This window comes from Martes martes, assembly GCF_963455335.1.
Source record: "Martes martes genome assembly, chromosome: 16".
Taxonomy (NCBI): Eukaryota; Metazoa; Chordata; class Mammalia; order Carnivora; family Mustelidae; genus Martes; species Martes martes.
In genome coordinates this window covers 3,599,043-3,619,431 of record NC_137904.1, presented here as the reverse complement: position 1 = coordinate 3,619,431, position 20,389 = coordinate 3,599,043, and the positions used below count along the sequence as shown (strand labels likewise).

At 45.9% G+C, this 20,389-nt stretch overlaps 1 protein-coding gene across 9 annotated transcripts in view; it reads left to right on the top strand.

Annotated features, from left to right (window-relative positions):
* STX8 (syntaxin 8) overlaps positions 1 to 20,389 on the top strand; it is a 244,322-nt gene that overhangs the window by 142,303 nt on the left and 81,630 nt on the right. For all 9 annotated transcript variants that reach the window (XM_080826392.1, XM_080826393.1, XM_080826394.1 and 6 more), the window contains one exon: positions 4,487 to 4,588. In XM_080826392.1, coding sequence (XP_080682518.1) covers positions 4,487 to 4,588 — 102 coding nt within the window. The remainder of the gene's footprint in view (positions 1 to 4,486; positions 4,589 to 20,389) is intronic.

Below are 20,389 nucleotides of genomic sequence, written 5' to 3'. Positions count from 1 at the left end.
TATAGATCAGTTGAGAGAGAACGTATCCTTAAAACACTGAGTCTTTCAATCCGTGCACGTGGTAGACAACTGTCCATTTCTTTAGGTCTTCTTGAATTTGTCCCAGCACTGTTACAGTTTTCAATGTAGAAGTCTTGCCCGTCTTTGGTTAGATTTATTTCCAAGTGTCACTGGGTGGACTGGGGAGACCCCAGGCGCTGGGGCCTCAACCCCGCCCATCCCAAAGGTATTGTCAATGGTTCTTGGTCTTGTTAGGAGGAAGAATTCAAGGACAGATGCAACCAAGCCAGAAACCTTGTTAAAGTGAGACGCACACTCTTGAGATGTGAGAGCAGGCGAGCCCTGAGGGTTGGGTTTCTATGTTTTATTGATGGTTGATGATTGTTAACTAGGGGATGGAATATTCATCTCTCCAGGCGGGAATGCAGGGATTTATGCGTTTTCTTCCTAATTTGGTCCGTGGTTTCCTGTCATGGCAGCTGCCATCTTGGACCTGGCCGGTTTGATCTGACTTCTTGTGGAGTGCTGCCAGGTCATGGCCAGCTATCAGGAAGGTCATTACCTTCCTGATAGCTGGCCATGACCTCCTCATTGTTGGCTTCCAGGTAGCCCATTAGAACCTAACTCACCGCCTACATTCATAGGAGCATTTGATATACTTTTTGATGCTACTATAAATGGTAGTTTTTTACTCTTGACTTTTCGGTTGCTTGTCACTAGTATATAGAAATACATTGCTCTTTATGATTGACTTTGTGTGCAGATTTGTTAAAGTCACTAATTAGTTCTAGTGGTTTTTAAATAAATCCAGTTTTCTCCTATCAACTGCAAATGTATGTGTTTATATCTTCTCTTCCAATCTTTTTACCTTTCTTTTCTTGCCTCCTTAAACAGTGTGGGACTTCTAATAAAATGCTCAGCAGAAGTCATCGGAGAAGATGTCTTCATGTTATTCCCTGATCTTAGAGAAAAAGTGTTCAGTGATCCACCTTCAAGGATAGTGGTAGCTCTGGTATTTTCACGAATGTCCTTCATCAGGTTGATGAAGTTCTCCTTCAGTCCTGTTTTGCTGAGAATTCGTATCACGAATGGACATGTGGTTTGGTCAAATCCTTTTTCTGCATTTATTGAAATGATCATGAGCATCTCTTATTCCGATCACCAATTTTATGTATTTCTCCTTTTCCAGTGTTTGTGTTTAGAACAGTACACTTCTATCCAAGCTCTGGTTTAGTTGCATCCCCTAGACTTAAATTTTGGATTCTCATTATCATTCAGTTCAAAGTATTTCCTGTTTTTCCTGTGATTTTTATTTTTGTCCTATAGGTTTTTTCAGAGGTGGTTTCCTTAATATTCCAATGTGGAGATTTTTCTTGGTTTTCATTCACATGTGCTATTTCACCATGAAAAAAAGGTTTCTTTTCATCTCCGATAATACTCCTTGGCTTGAAGTCTGTCTGGTGTAGCAGAGTATAGCCATGTCAGCTTTCTCATGCACACACTTTCTGTGGCTTATGTTCAAAGTGAATTTCTTGTGAAAGCATATCGTTGTTCTTTCTTCCTTTCTGTCTTTCTTTCTTAATCATGGCTGATATTCTTTGTCTTTTAATTAGGGAGTTAGTCCATTTATATTTAATATGACTGTTGATATAGTTGGGTTTAGGTCTGCCTTCTAAGTATTTATGTTCCTTCTGTCCTTTTTTTTTTTTTTTTTTTTTGATTGTTCCTTTGTGCCTTCTTTCCTGCCTTCTTCTGGGTAAATCATGCATTTTTTTAGTATTTAGTTTTATTCGTTGTGTTTCTTGGTTTTTGTTGTTTTTCGGTTTTTGTTGTTTTTCAATCTGTACCTTTTTGGGGGGCAGTTCTTTTTTCTTTTTCTTTTTCTTTCTTTTTTTTGTAAGTGATTGCTTTAGAGCTCTGTTGCTCAAGACAGTAGTCACCGCCCACACACAGCTATTTAAGTTTCAATTAGTTAAAATATGAAAAAATTAAAATATGTTCCTGACTTAAGGAGGGCACTATTGTGATGAGCACCCGGTGTTGTATGGAAGTGATGAATCACTAAATTGTACACCTGACGCTAATATTACACTGTTTTTTAACTGGAATTTAAGTAAAAACTTGAAAATAAAATAAAACACATCCCTGGCTATAGTATGGGGAATAGACTGAGGAGATACAGAACTACAAACAGGAAGATGAGTTAGGACATTGTTCTTGGAATCACTGGCACAATTTTGTGAGGTATTAGTAAGAGAGTTTAAGAGACACTGTGGGATCAAGAGATCCTGGAGGCAGGGTCACCTGAGTGGCTGCAAGTGGCTTGTCCAAGCTGGGGAAGGGGGAGGCCAGGTGACTGAAGATTTCTGGCGTGGGCCAGCAAGTGAATGTTGGTGCCATTAATGGGGACAGAGAATGTAGGGGAGGGGACTCAGGTTCGGGGGAAGATAAAGAGTTTAGTTTCAGAGACCTTGAGAGCCTGCTATTTGTAGGCATCTCAAGGCACAGCTAAGTAGTAGGCAGTTTGCTACCTGGGTCTAGAATTTTGGAGCGCTATGCGGAGCAGATTTTCAGATTTTTAATTTACATATTGAGGAACCCAAAAGGTATGTAAAATCACCATGGTAGTATTAGAGAGTAAAAATATACAGAAGTGTGGGATTGTCAGCATTTAAGGGGAAGAGGAGACTCTTAGAACAGATCTTAGAGACAGATGGAAGGAAGACTAGGAGAGAGAATGTCACCGAATATGAAGGAATAGAGAGTCACGAGTTAATTGTTAAATGGCAGTGAAAGGTTTTCTAGGCAGGTGTTCTATAGGTAATATTTGACAGATTTGGCTTAGTCTAAGATGCAGCAAAGTGCTTTGAAATTATGTGTCTCTTTTAGACTTCATCCATCACTGCCTTTATCTGTGTGCATTTGTTTTATCTGGCTGTGTACTAGGCACTCTCCTGGGCATCACAGGGAGAGCCATGAATGAAGGCAATTCTCTGTCGTACTCTTTCCGCTAAAGAAGGACATGCAAGCAGATTGTTAGAATGTGAACCTTAAGGGTCTGTAAGTAAACAGAGGTGGTAGGAAGGGCTGCAAGAGCCCAGGAGAGAGAGCAGCGAGCTCTTCTGTGCCTTCTACATGCTGTTCTTTCCATATGGACTGCCCCTTCCTGCCTCTTCACCGACACGTCCTTCAAAACTCAGCTCTGGCATCCTTCTGGAAACTTCCTTTGATTCCTTTTATTTATTTAACAGAAACAGTGGCTCATATTGGAGAGTGTATCTCTAAAGCAATCAGAAAAGGAAAAAAAAAAAGAGCAAGGGAGGGAAGGAAAGGAGTGAGGAACAGGAACCAAAATGGAAATAATGATGAGGACTCGTTAGAAGAAATTCAAACAATACGGAAAATGTAAAGAAGCTCACCCAGGATCCCAGCACCTAGAAATAATCATTATTCACACTAGGTTGACATCAGCCAGATATATCCTTGTAAGTTTGTCCAATATGAGCGGGGGGATAGAAATAATTTTATATCATTAGGATCATACAATATGTACTATTTTAAGTGTTGCTAAGTGCTTAATTTCACTTTGAGGAGATTAGCGTAGTGTCAACGATACTTCCAATTTTAAAAGAATAGATCAGTGTAAAAAAAAAATAGAAGCTGAACTTCACATAAAGGGTTCTTGACAAGAGATAGTAATTACTAAAAGATCCGTCTAAGGTTGACAAAAAAAAAGATGGTGGTTTTGAAATGCCGTGGGTCTCCATGTTTCCCTTTTCAACAGCTCCCTTTTCAACTAGGACTTCTCTGTGAACTGATGGAGAAATTAACACCTCCAACTTCCTTCCACCTTTCTCCCCCCGACCCCGAACCCTCCAACCCCCCAACTGCTTCCTGACTTTCAGTTATAATTACAGCATCGCCGTTCACAACACTTATCTACCTTTTTGCGATGTAATCCGGGTATCTGTTGATCGCCAGCCCAGTATTTCGATGGCCCCAGCTCTCCCCGGCATCTCTTCCGTCATGGGCTCTGGCTTGCCTTATCCTAGAGTTCTTTATTTCTCCTAGCCTCTCGGGTGGCTGGATTTCATCATCGAGCTGTTTTCTCGAGAAGGACTGCAGTAGTCCTTGTGGTCTCCCATAGTCTGTCCACCAGTTTTATGCTGGAATGACAACTCGGCTGAGCATAACTTCGCTGCGTCCTGCTTTCTTTCCCTTGGACTCCTGACCGTCCTCCTCTGTGTTGCGGACTCACTGGAAATCAGTTTTCTTCTTTACTACTACTCCCCCCCGCACCACCACCACCACCACCACCTTTTAGAGTCGGATTTGCAGATTTCAGAGAACATAGATGAGCTCTTTACTTTTTCCCTCACTGCACGGGAGAGAATTTATTAGTGGGGAGGCCAGCCACAGCTCTGATACGGTGATGTGAGCGGGATGTTTCTGGAGTATTAACCACCGTCTCTGTGTTCCTTTCTAGAAATAATTGATGACCTTGCCAACCTGGTGGAGAACACAGACGGGAAGCTCCGCACTGAGACCAGGCGCGTGACTATGGTGGACAGAAAATCAGCATCTTGCGGTAAAGGATAAGCTGCCCTTACGGTTTTGCCTCTCTCGCCGCTCGCCCATCTACTCTGCTTCCGGTTTCCCACATTTGTCTCGTTATGGCAGGGGTTTGGTTCCACTTCTAATGCAGACAGTCCTGTTTGATGAAGCATTGAAATTGCTCAAAGAGGCCCTAAATCTTGCTAAAATGAAGTGAGTTGTAAGGGGGCCTGGGTGGCTCAGTCAGTGAAGCATCTGACCCTTGGTCTCAGCTCAGGTCTTGGCCTCGGGGTCCTGAGTTCAAGCCCCGCCTTGGGCTCTGCGCTGGGCGTGGAGCTTACTTTAAAAAAGAATAAAATAAGGAAAAATGAAGCGACTTACTACAAATGTGGGAGAAGTACAACGCATTGTTAATTTTTTAAATTTAAGATAGGAAACCTCTCTGTATGCTTACAGAGAGTACCTGTTCGGGAATTTGTATGATGATATACAGGTTGGTGCTGGCACATTCTCGTGGGTACTGAAGGCCATCTTGCTCACTTGGTGCCCTTTTTTTGTCACAACCTTAATTGTTGGAGCTTGAACCACCGAGCAGTTATGAGGCCAGGTTCTGACGTCCGTTGAGTTCAGATCCTACGTGTAGTGTTATCTTCGGCAGTCGCTTTACCGTTTAGTACCTTGTATATAAAATGGGGGCACGTGGGCCAAGACAAGGGATTCTAGCAATACTGATGCTCTGGCTTTGCCCCAGAGCTTCTGATGAAGTAGGGCCACATTCTGTGCGGGTTGAATTATCCACCACCTGTGTGCAGCGCCCTGCCCGAGGCCAGTGTTGATAAATGGTCGTGACAGTAGGAGTGACCACAGTGATCGTTCCTGGGTGCTGTGTCTCCCAAAAGTGCACGAGATTTATGAAGCCAGTACCTTTATCACAAGCAGAAGTGTAATAGCACTCCAAACCCCAGTGCCTCTTAGTCCTTTCGGTATGAAAAATATGCCAGATCCCTCTGACCTATCCAGTTTTAGAATGAGAACCTCTGTGCGGGGGAGACCCGAGATGTACAGCCCAAGAGGCATTACATTTTTTACCTGATATGCTGGCTGACCGAGGTCTAGAACAACAGGGTGACTGAGGACAGGAAGCTGTGGACTCTGATACCTCAGGAAGGGGGACTCTGAGGGGCCTCCTTGCTCCCCGTTATCACCTGCTCCTATCTCCCGGCTCCCCAGCCCTGGGGTTCTCATCCGCCAGATGCCAGCCACTCTGTGCTTCTGCCCCCGTGGGCGTGTGCTTCTTTCCGCTTCCTGTCGAAAGCCACACCTCCTTGCTTCTTGCCTTACCAACCTTCTCATGTAGCTTCTGCCCTCAGAGATTTTGGTTCTGCACTAGATCATTTGGAAACAGATCTCGTCCATCTGTTATTGTCTTCGATCTCTATAGAAACTTAAACTTATTGACTCTTAATAACCTGGTTGTCAAAGTTAAACTGTATGGAACATGTGAGGCGTCTCGTGCTGGCCACCTTCCCTGACTTTCCGTATTTATATGGGGAGGCCCTGCGGGTGGGGGGCTGAGAAGTGGGGGCTCTAGAGCCTGGGCCTGTATCCCAGCTCTACCAGTCACCAGCTGTGTGACCTTGGGGAAGCCCAGACTCCCCTTTGCCTCAGTTTTCCTGTCTTTGAAATGGGAATGCTAATGGTACAGCCCTGAGAGCGTTGTCATAAGGGAGAAAGGAGTTAATATAGCTAAAGACACAGGTATAGTATGTGGCACACAGTAAGCCGTAAGCAAGGATTAGCTATCCTCTCACGTGTCTAACCTAGGAATAGTCTGGGGCGCCTGGCTGGTGCAGTTAGTTAAGTGACCGACTCTTGATTTGGGCTCAGGTTGTGATCGCAGGGTCGTGGGATTGAGCCTGGCATGGGGCTCCGCACGCAGCACAGTCCGCTTGAGATTCTCCCTCTCCTCCTCCCCCTCCCCCTGCTTGCGTGCTCTCTAAATTAATAAATAAATAAAATCTCTTAAAAATAAATAAAATAGGACGAGGCTTCCCGATTCAGTGACAGCTTTCTCGAAGTGTTTGCTATGTGCGCGACAGTCATGTCATTATTATTTTGGAATGAACATATTTGTAGATATGTCGGGAAGCTTTTTGTATTGGCAAAGCAGTGGCCCTCAGCACATGTTACTCATGAAGTCCCAACGAGGAACGTTATTTCTGTTCCCAGTTTTTTATTTTATGGTATTGCTTAGTGTTGGTGTTTATACCCAGAAAGGTGCATAAAATCTTCTGACTTGAGCTCTGTTTTTTTTTTAGTAGAAGAAATGGAGAGGCTCCCATAATTATTAAAATGAATGTTTTTAAAACCAGGTCTCTCAAAGTAAGTTAACTGTAAGTTTATCTTCTGCGCCATTTATATTTAGGTATATATAATCTGTAACAGAATTACAGTTGGCCCTTGAACAATGCAGACGTCAGGGGTCCTGACCCCCAGTCCCCACAGCCCCCAGTGCAGGCGAAAATCCGCATCTAAGTTTTGACTCCCCCCAAACTTAACTATTAACAGACTACTATTGACTAGAAGCCTTGCCCATAACATAAACTGTCATTTAACACATGTTTTGTATGTTACATATACTGTATTATATTATAGATATATAATATGTAATTATACATATATGTCTTACAATTACAGTATATATTATGTAATATAATTATATGGTATATTTAATATATAAAATTATTGATTAACAATAATAATTTATTAATATTGCTTAATATAATAATAGTATATGTTATGTACTGATTCCTTCCAATAAAGGAAGCTAGAGAAGAGGACATGTTAAAATCATAACGAAGAGAAAGTACATTTACAGTACCATAGCGTGTTTATTGACAAAAGTCTGCGTATAAGTGGACCCATGCGGTTGAAACGTGTGTTGCACAAGGATCAACCATGTATGTAGGGACTCAGAAGGGAGATACGGCAGTGTGAAATAGGTAGACGTTCTTCCTTCTTTCACTAGAAATACTTTAAAGAGAATTTTTTTCTCTTACCCCATTGGTTTGTTTCCCTAATACTTACTTAGCTGTACCATTGGTAATGTAGGTCCACACCCTGACAACTAACCTTTGAACATTTCTGATGCCTGATACCTTTAAAGGAAAATGTATTGCATTTATATTTTTATAGGGAGATCTATTGTTATATATATATGTTTGTTGGCAAGCGATGCCAGTTTTTGCATGTTGATAAAGTTTCATTGTGTGGCCTCCCAAGCTCTAAGAGAGGTCATACTGGTTTCCTGACACCTCGCCATTACCATCTAAGTCTCCCGCTGATCAGTATGAACCCCGTGAAGTTATTATGCCCTGTGGATTCTACTGAGTGGGTCCAGCAGCCCTTGCCAAAATTGACTAACCTTTTTTTTTTGGTAAAGATTTTATTTTTATTTATTTGAGAGAAGGAGAGCATGAGCCAGAGCTGGGGGCGGGGGATAGAGGGAGGATCAGGGAGCCCGACTCGGGACTTGATCTCAGGACCCTGGGATCATGACCTGAGCTAAAGTCGGGTGCTTAACTGACTGAGGCACCCAGGCGCCCCTATTAACCTAACTAAAAAAAAAATTATTACAGTAAAAGATCCATAATATAAAATACACCTAAAATTTGCCATCGTAACTATCTTAAGTGCGCAGTTGAGTAGCATAGAGTGCATCCCTGCTCTTGGGGGGCCATCAGTGCCACCTGTCTCCAGAACCTTCCATCTTCATGGGAAGCTCTGACCCCGTGAAACAGCGACTACTCCTTCTTCTCCAGCTGGCTCCTCCCAGCCACCACTCTACTTTCCGTCCCTGTGACTTTGACGACACCGGGTACCTCCTATGAGTAAGTTCACACAGTATTTGAATGTCTTCAGTATTCCTCCATGCTGTGGTGTGTGACACGAATTCCTTCCTTTTTGAGGCTAAGTAATATTCCAGTGCATATATATATACTACATTTTGTTTATCCATTTATCTGTCAGTGGACTTTCTGGCTGCTGGGTGAATAACGCCAGTACGAAGGTAGGTGTACAAGCGTCGATTCAAGTCCCTGCTTGTTTGCATGGGTATGCAGAAGTCAGGTTGCCGAATCAAATGGTAATTCAGTGTTTAATTTTTTGTTTGACGGAAACACTGTATTGGTGTGTCCTTTTGTTTTGCTTCCAGTGCTTAAATTCTCTCTCTCTTTTTTTAAGATTTACTTATTTTATAGAAAGAGAGAGCATGTGTGAGCTGAGGGAGGGGCAGAGGGAGCGGGAAAGAGAAAACCCCAAGCAGACTCCACGTTGAGCGTGGAGCTAAACGTGGGACCCGACAGAGGGCTTGATCTCACGACCCTGAGATCACAGCCTGAGCCAAAATCAAGAGTTGGACACCAAACCGACCAAGCCACCAGGTGCCCTTCAGTCCTTAAACTCTTAGGTCCTTTGTGGTGGTTTGATTATTTTCCTGATAAAGCCCATTTGCAGGCAGGGGTCAGGGACTTCTGTAGCCTGAGAGAGACAGACAGTTGGGGTAGAAGTTACTGCCCTGGGCCCACACCACCTGAAAAATGGAACAGGGACCCTTCCTCCATTGAGGTGGGTCCCCAGAGAACACCCTTAGGGTAAAAGTGAACCGGAAGTAAGGTGCCCTTGAAAAGTGTGGAGAAGGCAGCCTTGGCACTGAGAAGATTGGAGAGGGAAAGGGGCAAAACCATAATTTCTGACCAGTTGGTGGGCCCAGAAAGGCCCTCATGCGGATTTGCATTGTGGACGTCCATCCTAGCCTGGGCCAGGAAACCCCAGACACTGCCTTCTAGATTCTAGATTCACATGCTGGAGCTCCCAGGAGACTAGAAAAAGAATGACATGCCTACCTGGAAGAGGACGTCTTTATCCTCGGTCTCTAAGAATTACCCCAAAATGAATTGTTCAGAGCAGTGCCCAGCACACAATCAAAGATAACCTGGCAGATGTGGAAACAGCAGAGCGTGAGCCAGAACCAGCCACAGACCGCAGTTCCTGATCTGCACAGACTCACAGTAGTAGAATTATCAGACACAGATAAGAAAATCATCTATGTTTATTAGTACATTTAAAGGAAGAAGTGACAGGCTTCAAAAGATCTTCGGAAAACAGGAAACCGTAGAAAGTAGCAGAAAATTTGAAAAGGGACTAAAATCAAGCTCCTGCCAAAAAACAAACAAACAAAAAACCTTGAAGTTCAAAACTCAGTGGTCAGATTTGGTAACAGCAGAGAGAATCGACCAGGAAAAACAGAAACCATTATCTCTCTGTAATTGCTAGCTAGCATTGACAAGAGGATGTCCAGACGCTAGGGAAGTTACGTTACGATCTCAATAAGAAAGGTCTGGAGGGCTTGGTCCAGGAGCCTTGAGACATAGCAAAGGCTCGATCCCCTGCACTTTCCAAATGCAGGGCACAGTTGATCATTTCCACGTAAACATGCACACACATGCACGAGAAGACACAAGCGAGGTGTATTTTAACTGTTTGCAGGGTTGGCGTTAAGTGACCCACTCAGATGTCCCTCGGTTGCTGTTCACGTGGCCCCCCATTTGTTTAACTCTGGGGGTAGCAGCGGGAACATCATCATTTTAAGTGCAGAAGTAGGTTGTGAACCATGAAATGGGCTTTGGTTTCCCTCCCCTCAGCGTGTCTTCCTTGCCGATCTGATATATATAAGTCATGGGTGCTTCCGCAGGGAGGAAATTTCCAGTTGTTAGCACAGACTGAATTGCAAGGGGCCACACAGAAGGGCCTGGTGATGAATTTGTTTGCGCGGTTGTTAACAAAGGATTCAAGCACGTCTTTGTAAACCTTTCACTCAGGAGCCCCGGCTGTAAAAATTTTACTGAGATCTTTGTGTGACTCTTCCTCCCTTTTTCTGGCCCACCCCCAGCTCTCAAAGAGCATCAAGTAGAAAACAATATTGTCTTTTTCAAGCATCCAAACACAAATGAGACTGGCCTCTTCCACTGGTCCCTATACGTACTTTCAGATCTGTTACTTGTGTCAGGGCGTCTCCACAAAGCAAGATCTTTGTCATCGCAGCTAAATATTCAGTGTGCCCCGTCCTCATTAGAATTCAAAATAGAGCCTCGTCTGAGTCTGACGGACTCAGCCAATTGTGAGAGGCCAGACTGAGAGTTCTGAATGACTCGGGCTGAGGGATGGCGTTGCTTCTCTGCATCTTGACTATTATGTAATGTTGTCTGAGCACGTCGATGGCGATTTTAGCCACAATTTCAGTGATGTGGGGAGAAACCCACCTGGCCGACGCTGTGCTAACGCCATCCAAACATGGGCCCCTTGATGAGCCTTGAGCATTTTGGCGTCAGGGAGGCTGATGAGGAGCCCAAGCTGGCTCACGGTGAGTCCACTTAGGACCCAGATGCCCTGTCCTCATGGTTATGAGAGTAAGCTGGTGGCCCAGTGACCGGTTCTAGTGTGCCCCCCAGCCAACACCGTGGGAAGGCATGGATTTCCATCTGTTGCCCAGAGCTGCCGTGATGAGTAAGACTCAGAGGCTGTGACCCTTATTGGACGCCAGCAGAGAAGGGCTCTTAAGGAGAACGACGATGACCCAAGAAGGTTGTGCAGGGAGATCCCAGAGCTGGGAGGTTCATATCCTCATTGAATTAGAAATGGAGTTGCTTTCCTTTTGATAAACTGAAATGTATAATTCTGTGGTGAAGCCATTGCCAGGCATGAAATTGGTAAGGGGCACCTTGAGTGCGCTGCGGCTGGCGCTGCCTTCCCTTGGGTGTGCACGAACGTATTTCTTCTTATGTTGACTCTTTTGAACTTAACATAGGTAGGAAGCTGAATTCTACGTTGTCTGGTTTATTTAATTGACCTTGGAGACCATTTGATCTCTCAAGGAATTGCTTTTACAACGCTGTCACAGGGACACCTGGGAGGCTCAGTCCTTTGGGCATCTGCCTTCGGCTCAAGTCATGATCCTGGGGTCCTGGGATCAAGTCCCTCATGGGGCTCCTTGATCGGCGGGGAGTCTCCTTCCTCTCCCTGTGCCACTCCCCCGACTTGTGCTCTCTCTCTCGCTCATTTTCTCTTTCAAATAAATAAAATCTTAAAAATAATTAAATGCTACCACAAACAGATCATTAGATACCTGATTATGGAGCAGAAGAAAAACTGTCCAGATGCTTTTGTTTCTCTTACTGCTTCTCAGGAAAATTTTTCTTGCCTATCTTCTGCTTCTTTCTCTACTCCTCCTTCATTGAGATAATCCGGTTAAGTTCCTCCACTCCCTTATTCTCAACAGACCCGCGTGTCTGTCTCTGCACCCAGAGTCGTCTTTCATTCCAGGTCTGTGGAGCAGTGCCTGGTCCTGCCCTCATGCACGTCTGCCTTCAAAGCCATCTTGTCCTCAAGCTTCATTCCCATCCATTCATTCTTTTCTTCTTCCCTGTCAACACTGGGCGTCATCTGTGGGCCAGGCACTGGGCTCAGTCTTCAAGCTGGTGGGTAGGGGGGACACAGCACCTACCGTGGCGTGGAGGAGGAGGACACAGTGTAGATCCCCCACGGACTGCAGGGTGCCCAGGCGGAGGAGGATCTCAGCCAGCCTCGGGGCTCCAGGGTTCCAGCGGGACACAAGACGGGAGGAGGGACCTGAGGAATGAGTAGGATAGGCTTCCCCTGGGTCTGGTGAAGTGGAAACCCAAAGTAAGCAGGGTGTGTATCTTGTGAGCCCCTGCGGGGTGATGAGAAAGGGGGGGAGGAAAGGTGGGAAGACCCATGTCAGAACTGTAGAGGACGGTTTGCTAGAACATACAGAGCTAACACTGTTCCTTCAGACTGGTGTGAGTGGGCCAGGCTTGGGGCCGGGAGCCAGAGACTGTCAGGGCCTGGGTTACTTTTCTAATTGATTTTCTAATTGAAACTTTGAAGAAAATCTATTTCTGTCTTTTGGTACCACTAGTCTTTTTTTCTACTCGTGGTATTTTTACACGATGCTGACAATATTCTATTTTTAACACTTCTATCTTTTTAACGTGTTCTTATAAGCCCTTTTTTCCTTTGGTATCATTAGTACCATTCTAGCAAATAGATACACTGTCCTTTACTTAGGTGCTCTTGTTTGGGGGCTTTTCGCCTGTTTCCTCATTTTGCTGTGTAAGTAATGCTGCATCATGTACCTAAAGCTCTTCCCTGTATATAAGATTTGTTCTGTCATGTAGGGCATTGGTTAGCTTCCGGGGCCAGAAGCAGAGGCTGGGTCTGGCTCTTATTTTCGACAGGGATTGGGAGGTTGTCGGAGCCCAGAGAAGGGATGGGAGGCTGGAGGGCCAGGGCCACAGCAGCCATCCCTGGGCAAGGAGGCCGGGATGCTGCGGTCAGAGTAGCTGAGCGAGAAGAAGTCATAAGACCTGGTGGCCGGCCTTGGGGAGCATGTGCTCAGACAGGAAGACATCAAGCTCAGGGCAGCGTGATGGACTGCCAGATGGTCACACGACACCATTGAAGTGACCTCATTGGGACCGCTCATTCTGGAAAGTTGGGTAGAAATCTAGCAGATGCAGGCTAGCCTTCCAGGCAGTAGGAAATACAGGTTTGCAAGAGACACTACGACCCGAAAGGACACTCGATTTCTCAAACAAAAATTGGGGCTCACCGGCTGGGCCCAAGGGTGCCTGCCAGAGAGGTGTGGTAGTGAGGCTGATCGCAGAAGCTAGGCCAGCTCATAGGGAGCCCAAGCTCCAAACCCAGCCCCCTTTGGGCTGGCATCGCTTTCCCTCTTCCTGCTTCTACTGAAGACCTTACGTTGTCGGGGGAAGGGGGGAGCGCCTGGGTGGCTCAGTGGGTTAAGCCGCTGCCTTCGGCTCAGGTCATGATCTCAGGGTCCTGGGATCGAGCCCTGCATCAGGCTCTCTGCTCGGCAAGGAGCCTGCTTCCCCCTCCCTCTCTCTCTCTCTCTGCCTACTTGTGATCTATCTCTCGCTGTGTCAAATAAATAAATAAATAATCTTTAAAAAAAAAAAAAAAAAAAAACCCTTACGTTGGGCTCAGTCCTCTTGGCACCTTATCTTTAAGCTTTCTTCGTGGCTGTCTTGGACGGCTTCATGGTCAGCCAGCAGTTCCACATCTCAGACCCGGACCGCTCCTGAAGTTCAAGGTCTGTTTCTCTGGCTGTGCCATGTCCATTTCTCTGGCCTACCCCCGGCACCCTCTCCATCGGTGCATGTTCTTTGGACACTCCTTACCTTCAGCCCCAAGGCAGCTTCCTCTTCCATGCTTGCTTCCTGTTTTTTCCCCTGGCTCAAAGTTCCCTTGATCCCTTCAGATACTTTCGGAGACCAGACAGGAACCTTCATAATGATGCAGGCCGTCATGATGACTTCCGGGGCCAAATTGGAGAGCAAACAACGGATCGTCACCGAGTGGGAATGCCATGCCGGTCATCTCTCTGCTCGTTGTCTTGGGAGGAGCCTGGAATCTGGATATTCAAGTGAAACCTCCCAGTATTTTAGTGTTGACAGTAAATTAACGTTGAAAAAAATGTCCACGAGGGCCAGATAAAACATGTCACCGCACCGTACCTGCGGACCTCTCGGTCACGTCCATCCAATCTGCCCCCCCCCGCCCCTCCCCCCGGGCCTGTTTGGGAATGACTCTGAGATCTCCCTCGTCCCCCTTCATTGCTTGATGTTCTTGCCTCTGCTTCTGGCTCTTGTCACATTTGTGTGGCCATTACAGATGATAATGACGAAGCCTGTTTATTGGGACAGAAGAATGCGCGTGAGTGGGATCTTGATCGTGTTTATAGAAACTGTGGCCCGCAGCTTCTGGTTTTGGTGAGCGAATGCAGCAAACGTGTCCCACTACGCCCCGGCCAGCTGTCAGCGTTAAAAGAAAAAGGAGTCTGTCTGCTGAAGATGCTTATTTTTTAAACATGCTTTTCCTGGTTGATTTTCAGCTGTTCCCCTCCCTTAGGCCCATCTGCATTTTAGACAAAATGAGTTTTCTCCATGACGGGGAGGATAGATAGCAAGTAGTAAAACTATACAGCGCACCACTCTTAGGAGACCTGCTTCTTCTGGAACCCGAGAGAAATCTGCAGAACTCTCATGACCGTGTTGGGACCGGCCCAGATGCATTTCAGGGCCTAAGGCGTACGGCTCACAGACACCTCTCCTGCTCGGGGCCCCCCTTACGTCCTCCCTCCCTCCTAGGCCCTGTGGTTGCCCGTGAAATGTGTAAAATGCACGTGCGAGGCGTTTGCGGCCCGATGTCTCATATATGTGACCACATCACCGTTGTCTGCTTTGATTTTGAGTTCCAACTGTGGAAAAGCCCATTTTTCTGCTCACGGCATTTATTTGGGAAGCAGGAATAGGAGCAGTAAGTTCAAATGTTGCTGCTTCGTCTTAATCCGGGCAAAATGAAGCCTTTGAGAGAAGCGCAAAATTGGAAAACCTTTATTTAATGGAAGGTGATTGATGGCGTCTGACAGCCTCGGAGGCCTCCACGCTTCTGTAATCTGCTACGAGGCTATCATCAAGGGGTCAGAAATGATCACAAAGTAGAATCATTTTTTTGATTACTGTTTTTGCTCAGTGTGGCTTGGAAAGATAAGGTGTGATTTCCAAGAGTGGCTTCTGTTGCTACGGGAGTGATAATGACACTGTATGGGCCTCGGTCGGAGCTAACCCCCCGATGTACGTGTTCGTGCGTGTTTTCTGGTAATGTGCATTCACCAGTGACTTCAAGGGCCTTCCGCTGGCTCTCTGGGACCCATAAGGGCTGGCTGGGCTGAGAAGGACCATCAGGAGACCTGGGACATACTCGAGGTCCACTTCTTTTTTGTCCACTGCCCGTGGTCCGGGAAGAGTGCGCCAACACCTGCTTGACATACCTGGTCAACTCAATCTAACCCTTCCGGACTTGACCATGACACCCAAGTGCTTCCCACTTGTATGTGGATTTTCTTTTGTGTCTGTAAACTGATATGAGACAAAGAACCAGATTCTGGTCGTGACAGAGATCACCCGGGCTGGGGAAACCTGGGAACAGGATGTCTCTGGCTGTGTCTGTACCAACAAGACCAGTGGCTTGGACTAGACGCACTTTGAGGTTCTTCTGACTCTGCCGTCTGCTTTCCAGACCTCTTTGGAGAGAATCAGCCTCCCCCTTGCAACTCCGCCGTACCCAACGCATGCACACGGGTGACAAATCAGAGACGGGCCGGCGGTCTAGGCCAGAACCGTGTCCGTCTCGTCTCCTGCAGGCTGGCAAGCACCAAGTTGGAGGTTTTGCGGGATTAAATCATAGCGGAGCCAGGATTTTGACCCGCACCGTCACATGTTGCTGTGTTGGTTGTAAATGTTGTTAACCAACGTCTGTCATCTTTCTCACCGGAACAAAACAAGAAAGTCGGGGAGATTTTTAATGGACGATACAGAGAAAGTTTGGTGGGTTGATAAAGGTGGAAAATAAAGGAATGGGGTTATGGGAGTAACTCCTGGGTTCTGTGTTCAAGAGTAGTTGTTAGAAAGAGATTCCTAACGCTTTTCTCTCAAGTCGGGCTATTTTCACTTAACATTTTTAGAAGTGAGTTGGTGAGCTTTTTTTTTTTTTTTTTTAATTTTTTGAAAAACAGCTCTAAGATTGAAGTTTTGAGTACAGGTTTTCATGCCTCTCCCCTCTTAAAAAATGTACTGCTAAAATGTGTTAAACAGACGCATAGCTGGGTTTAGGGTTGTTGAAGTTGCATTCATTTACAAATGGATTATCTTCTTCGTGTGTCATCAAAACAGAAATTCAGGTATCAGATTATCTTCCTGATCTCCTGTGTCCGCTCTGTTTAGGGAGCCTCCTGGCCCCCACCGCGTTTTGGTGGGTGCTCAGTGAATGGGGCGATTTGCTTGGACACTGGCTGTGAAAGCCAGCATCGCTTAGGAGAAACCGCTGCTGCTGAAAAAGTTGAGCAGTCGCCATCGTTTTAGAAATCGTGGCAGTTGGGGCGCCTGGGTGGCTCAGTTGGTTAAGCGACTGCCTTCGGCTCAGGTCATGATCCCGGAATTCCAGGATCGAGCCCCGCATCAGGCACCCAGCTCCATGAGGAGTCTGCTTCTCCCTCTGACCTTCTCCCCTGTCATTCTCTCTCTCACTCTCTATCAAATAAATAAATAAAATCTTTAAAAAAAAAAAAAAAAGAAATCGTGGCAATTAACAGCCAGCCCTAGTACCGTCTGACCGTGTACATGGCGCCTCTGCCAGCCGGCCCACGTGGTGTGGTTCCGTCCATGAGTGAATCCCCACTCTGCCCGCTCTTCACCCGTGCTTCAGAGCCTGTGTGGAAAGCAGGTCAAGTACAAAGCGATGCTTATGGTCCAGAGAACCTGCCCTTGTGACTTCCTCTCGAGCCGACTGAGACTTGCCCACCTGGAAGGGCATATATTGGGACACAGTCGGAGGGATTGGGTAGTTTAAGGGAATGTGTAATATTCAGAAAAATAGACCATTCTCCTTTACCGAGCCCCTGGGACGTGCAGTGTTATCAGCCAGATATTAACCTTTAAAGAACTTGACTCTAGACGTTGTCGCGTTCATGAAAGCTTGAGAGAGTCCTTCCCGGCTCACCCCAGCCTCACCAGTGACTCAGTATTTAATCTCTGGCTCGCCTTTTCTTTCTGTCGCAAGCCCAAGCAATCATGACGATTTCCAGTCATTGAACTGGCGTTAAATTGTTAAGAAAAATTGATCTGGGGCTCATTTTAAATCACTGATGAGTTTTCTCTGCCCGCACGTGTGAACAGTGAGATCAATTTCTCCGGATTAGCAGCAGAACGCTCTTAGTATTGGACTTGAGTCTCGGTGGTCCGTGACGCAGGCGCCTCGGGCCTCTGCTCGTGTCCGCACGTCAGGCACACACCTGTGTTTGTGTGCCCTCAGCAGCCTCCCCGTGTCCGCTCACTCGTGCTTATTAGAGACTTCGGCCCTTGAAGCAATAGGGCCTTTCACAATGACTGGGATTTCTGAAAAGCCTTATATGTTTTAGAAATTTCTTGTAGCTATGGATCTGAGAGTTTTCATTGTAGTGTTGGCATCGGTCCTGTGTAGCTTCCCACCTGTAAGTACACAGAGAGGTGAAAAGAAACTGGAAAATGGTCACTTTTCAAAAAAATATATTGTTTATTTCAGAGAAAGAGGGAGAACTTGAGTGGGAAGAGGGGCAGAAGGAGACTCCTTGCTGAGTAGAGAGCCCAACGCAGGGCTCAATCCCAGACCCTGAGATCAGGATCTGAGCCAAAGGCAGATGCTTAACCAACTGAGCCACCCAGGCACCCTGGAAAATGGTCACTTTTAAGAATGAATAAATACAGTGGTTACGCAACACCGTGAAAAGACTTAGGGCCAACCTAACCACACACTTAAAGATGGTTTGCGTGGTAAATTTCATGGTACATGCATTTAGCCACAATAAATTTTTTTAATTTAAAAAACAGATGAGGGGCACCTGGGTAGCTCAGTGGGTTGAGCCTCTGCCTTCGGCTCGGGTCATGATCTCATGGTCGTGGGATCGAGCCCCGCATCGCACTCTCTGCTCAGCGGGGAGCCTGCTTCCCCGCCTCTCTCTGCCTGTCTCTCTGCCTACTTGAGATCTCTCTCTCTCTCTATGTCTAATAAATAAATTAAAAAATAAAATAAAATAAAATAAAAAATAAAAAACAGATGAGGGCGCCTGGGTGACTCAGTTGGTTAAGCTACTGCCTTCCGCTCGGGTCATGATCCTGGAGTCCCAGGATGGAGTCCCACATCGGGCTCCCTGCTGAGCTGGGAGTCTGCTTCTCCTGCTGACCTCTCTCTCTTCATGCTCTCTCTCTCTCTCATTCTCTCTCTCTCAAATAAATAAATCTTTAAAAAAAAATTTTCATTTCATGAAATTATGGCAAAGCTGTAGTAATACAATTTCTAAGATTTCTTGGCGCCATTATAAAATAACATACAATACTGCCCCATACAACCCTTTTTTATGAGATGTGGTAACAGAATCTTAATTATATCGATCCAGATTTGCCTAAGCAAAACAAAGAAGGGAACAAAAATGCCCTCAAACACCAGAGGACTTCTCACGAATAAATGTAGGGGAATGAAGCCTTACTGTTGCCGTATCTTATCTTTGACATTCCTGTTTGTATTGGGAAAGCACAGGTAACTGATCCCTGATACATCCCTATATCCAAAGTATTGGCACTTTATTTCTGAAACCCGAAAGGCAAGTTTTCTGCCCGGAATGTTTGGTTTACAGAGACTCCCTCTTGCCGTCATCAGCCCTCTGGCATTAACACTTTTCATACCGTTTCAGTAACGTGACTCATAGCGTTTTCATCCTTGATAACTCAGGGAGGGCCTTTGCCCCATCTTGCTGCTCTGACCTCATTTTGGCTACAGGTAAGGAAGCCTCTAAGAGCCGGGGGGCGTGTGTTTTCACTTCGGTCGGGACACAGGCTCCCCTGCACTGTGACATCGAGCCTGTTTTATACTCGCCGCGCCTTCCTCAGCAAAGTGAAGCGTCCAGGCCTTCCGAACAACGGTCATCCTCTTTGTGACCCAAACTGACGTCTCTTCTGCCTGCCTCTTCAACTCTGCTTCTCTTTCTTCCTGTTCTTTAATGTGATCTGGAGCGGCTTCTGTGGTTTTCCTCCTTTCATAAGTATTTCTTAGCTGTGGCTTATATTTTGGGTAGCACGTGCGGGCTCCAGTGAACTTAATAGCCAGATGTGCTGGACTTTCAATATTCTTCCCTCACCACCAACCCCCCCCCCACCCACCCAAAGCACCTTTATTGCCAGGTGGCGAAAATTCTAGACCTTGGGCAAATTTTTCAGAACAAGAGCCCTTTTAGCCTGTCAGTACTAAGTAAATATTTCTAAGCACTTTGCAAAGTACAGACTGTAATTGTGATAGAATTTTATATGTGAGGGGAGAGGGAAAGGAGAGCCATCTGGAAGCTTCTCTTTGTCCTGCGGCTGTTCTAATGCTCGCGAAGCTGAACAGAACAACGTGCTGGTGGCAAATTAGAAGATTTAGGTATTTAAAGGCACATATTACATGGGTTTCTTGGTTTTGTTTTTTTTTGTTTTTGTTTTGGAAAAAGATTAAATTACTACTGATTATACCGGTACCGCTCAGAATGCACGTGGTAGTTTTACTGAGCTTTTCTGTCCAAGCAGCATGCAAACTTGTTTGTCTGCACTGCTCATTTCAAAGAAGCCAAATCAGGGGCCTCTGGCATTGCTGGAACACTGTCGGGTTTGCAGGTGATGGAAAGTAATAAGGAGCGCCTTGGAGAATTTCTGCCTACAGAGTCGAGACTCTCTATTCAACCTTTCCTCCCTGGGCGGGTGGGTTTGTTTTGAAGGTAGTAGTTACTCCCACAGGCGGTAATGCCTCCTCTCCTCCATGCTGATGTTCCTAGTTGGGCTCAAGCTCCTGAGTTCTGGTGAGAGAAGGTCGACAACACACTTGACCCTCGAACAACGTAGGGTTGAACTGTGCGGGTCCATTCATACATAGATTTTTTTTCAATAAATGCAGTATAGTCCTGCAAATATATTCTCTCTTCCTCGTGATTTTTTAAATAACATTTTCTTCCCTCTAGTTCCGTTTACTGTAAGAACGCAGGATAGAATACATCCAACACAGAGAACATGTTTAACAGACTGTTTCCAGCAAGGCCTCTGGTCAGCGGCACACTGTGAGTGGATCCATGTTGGGGGAGTCAAAAGTCATTACATAGATTTTCAACAGTGTGGGG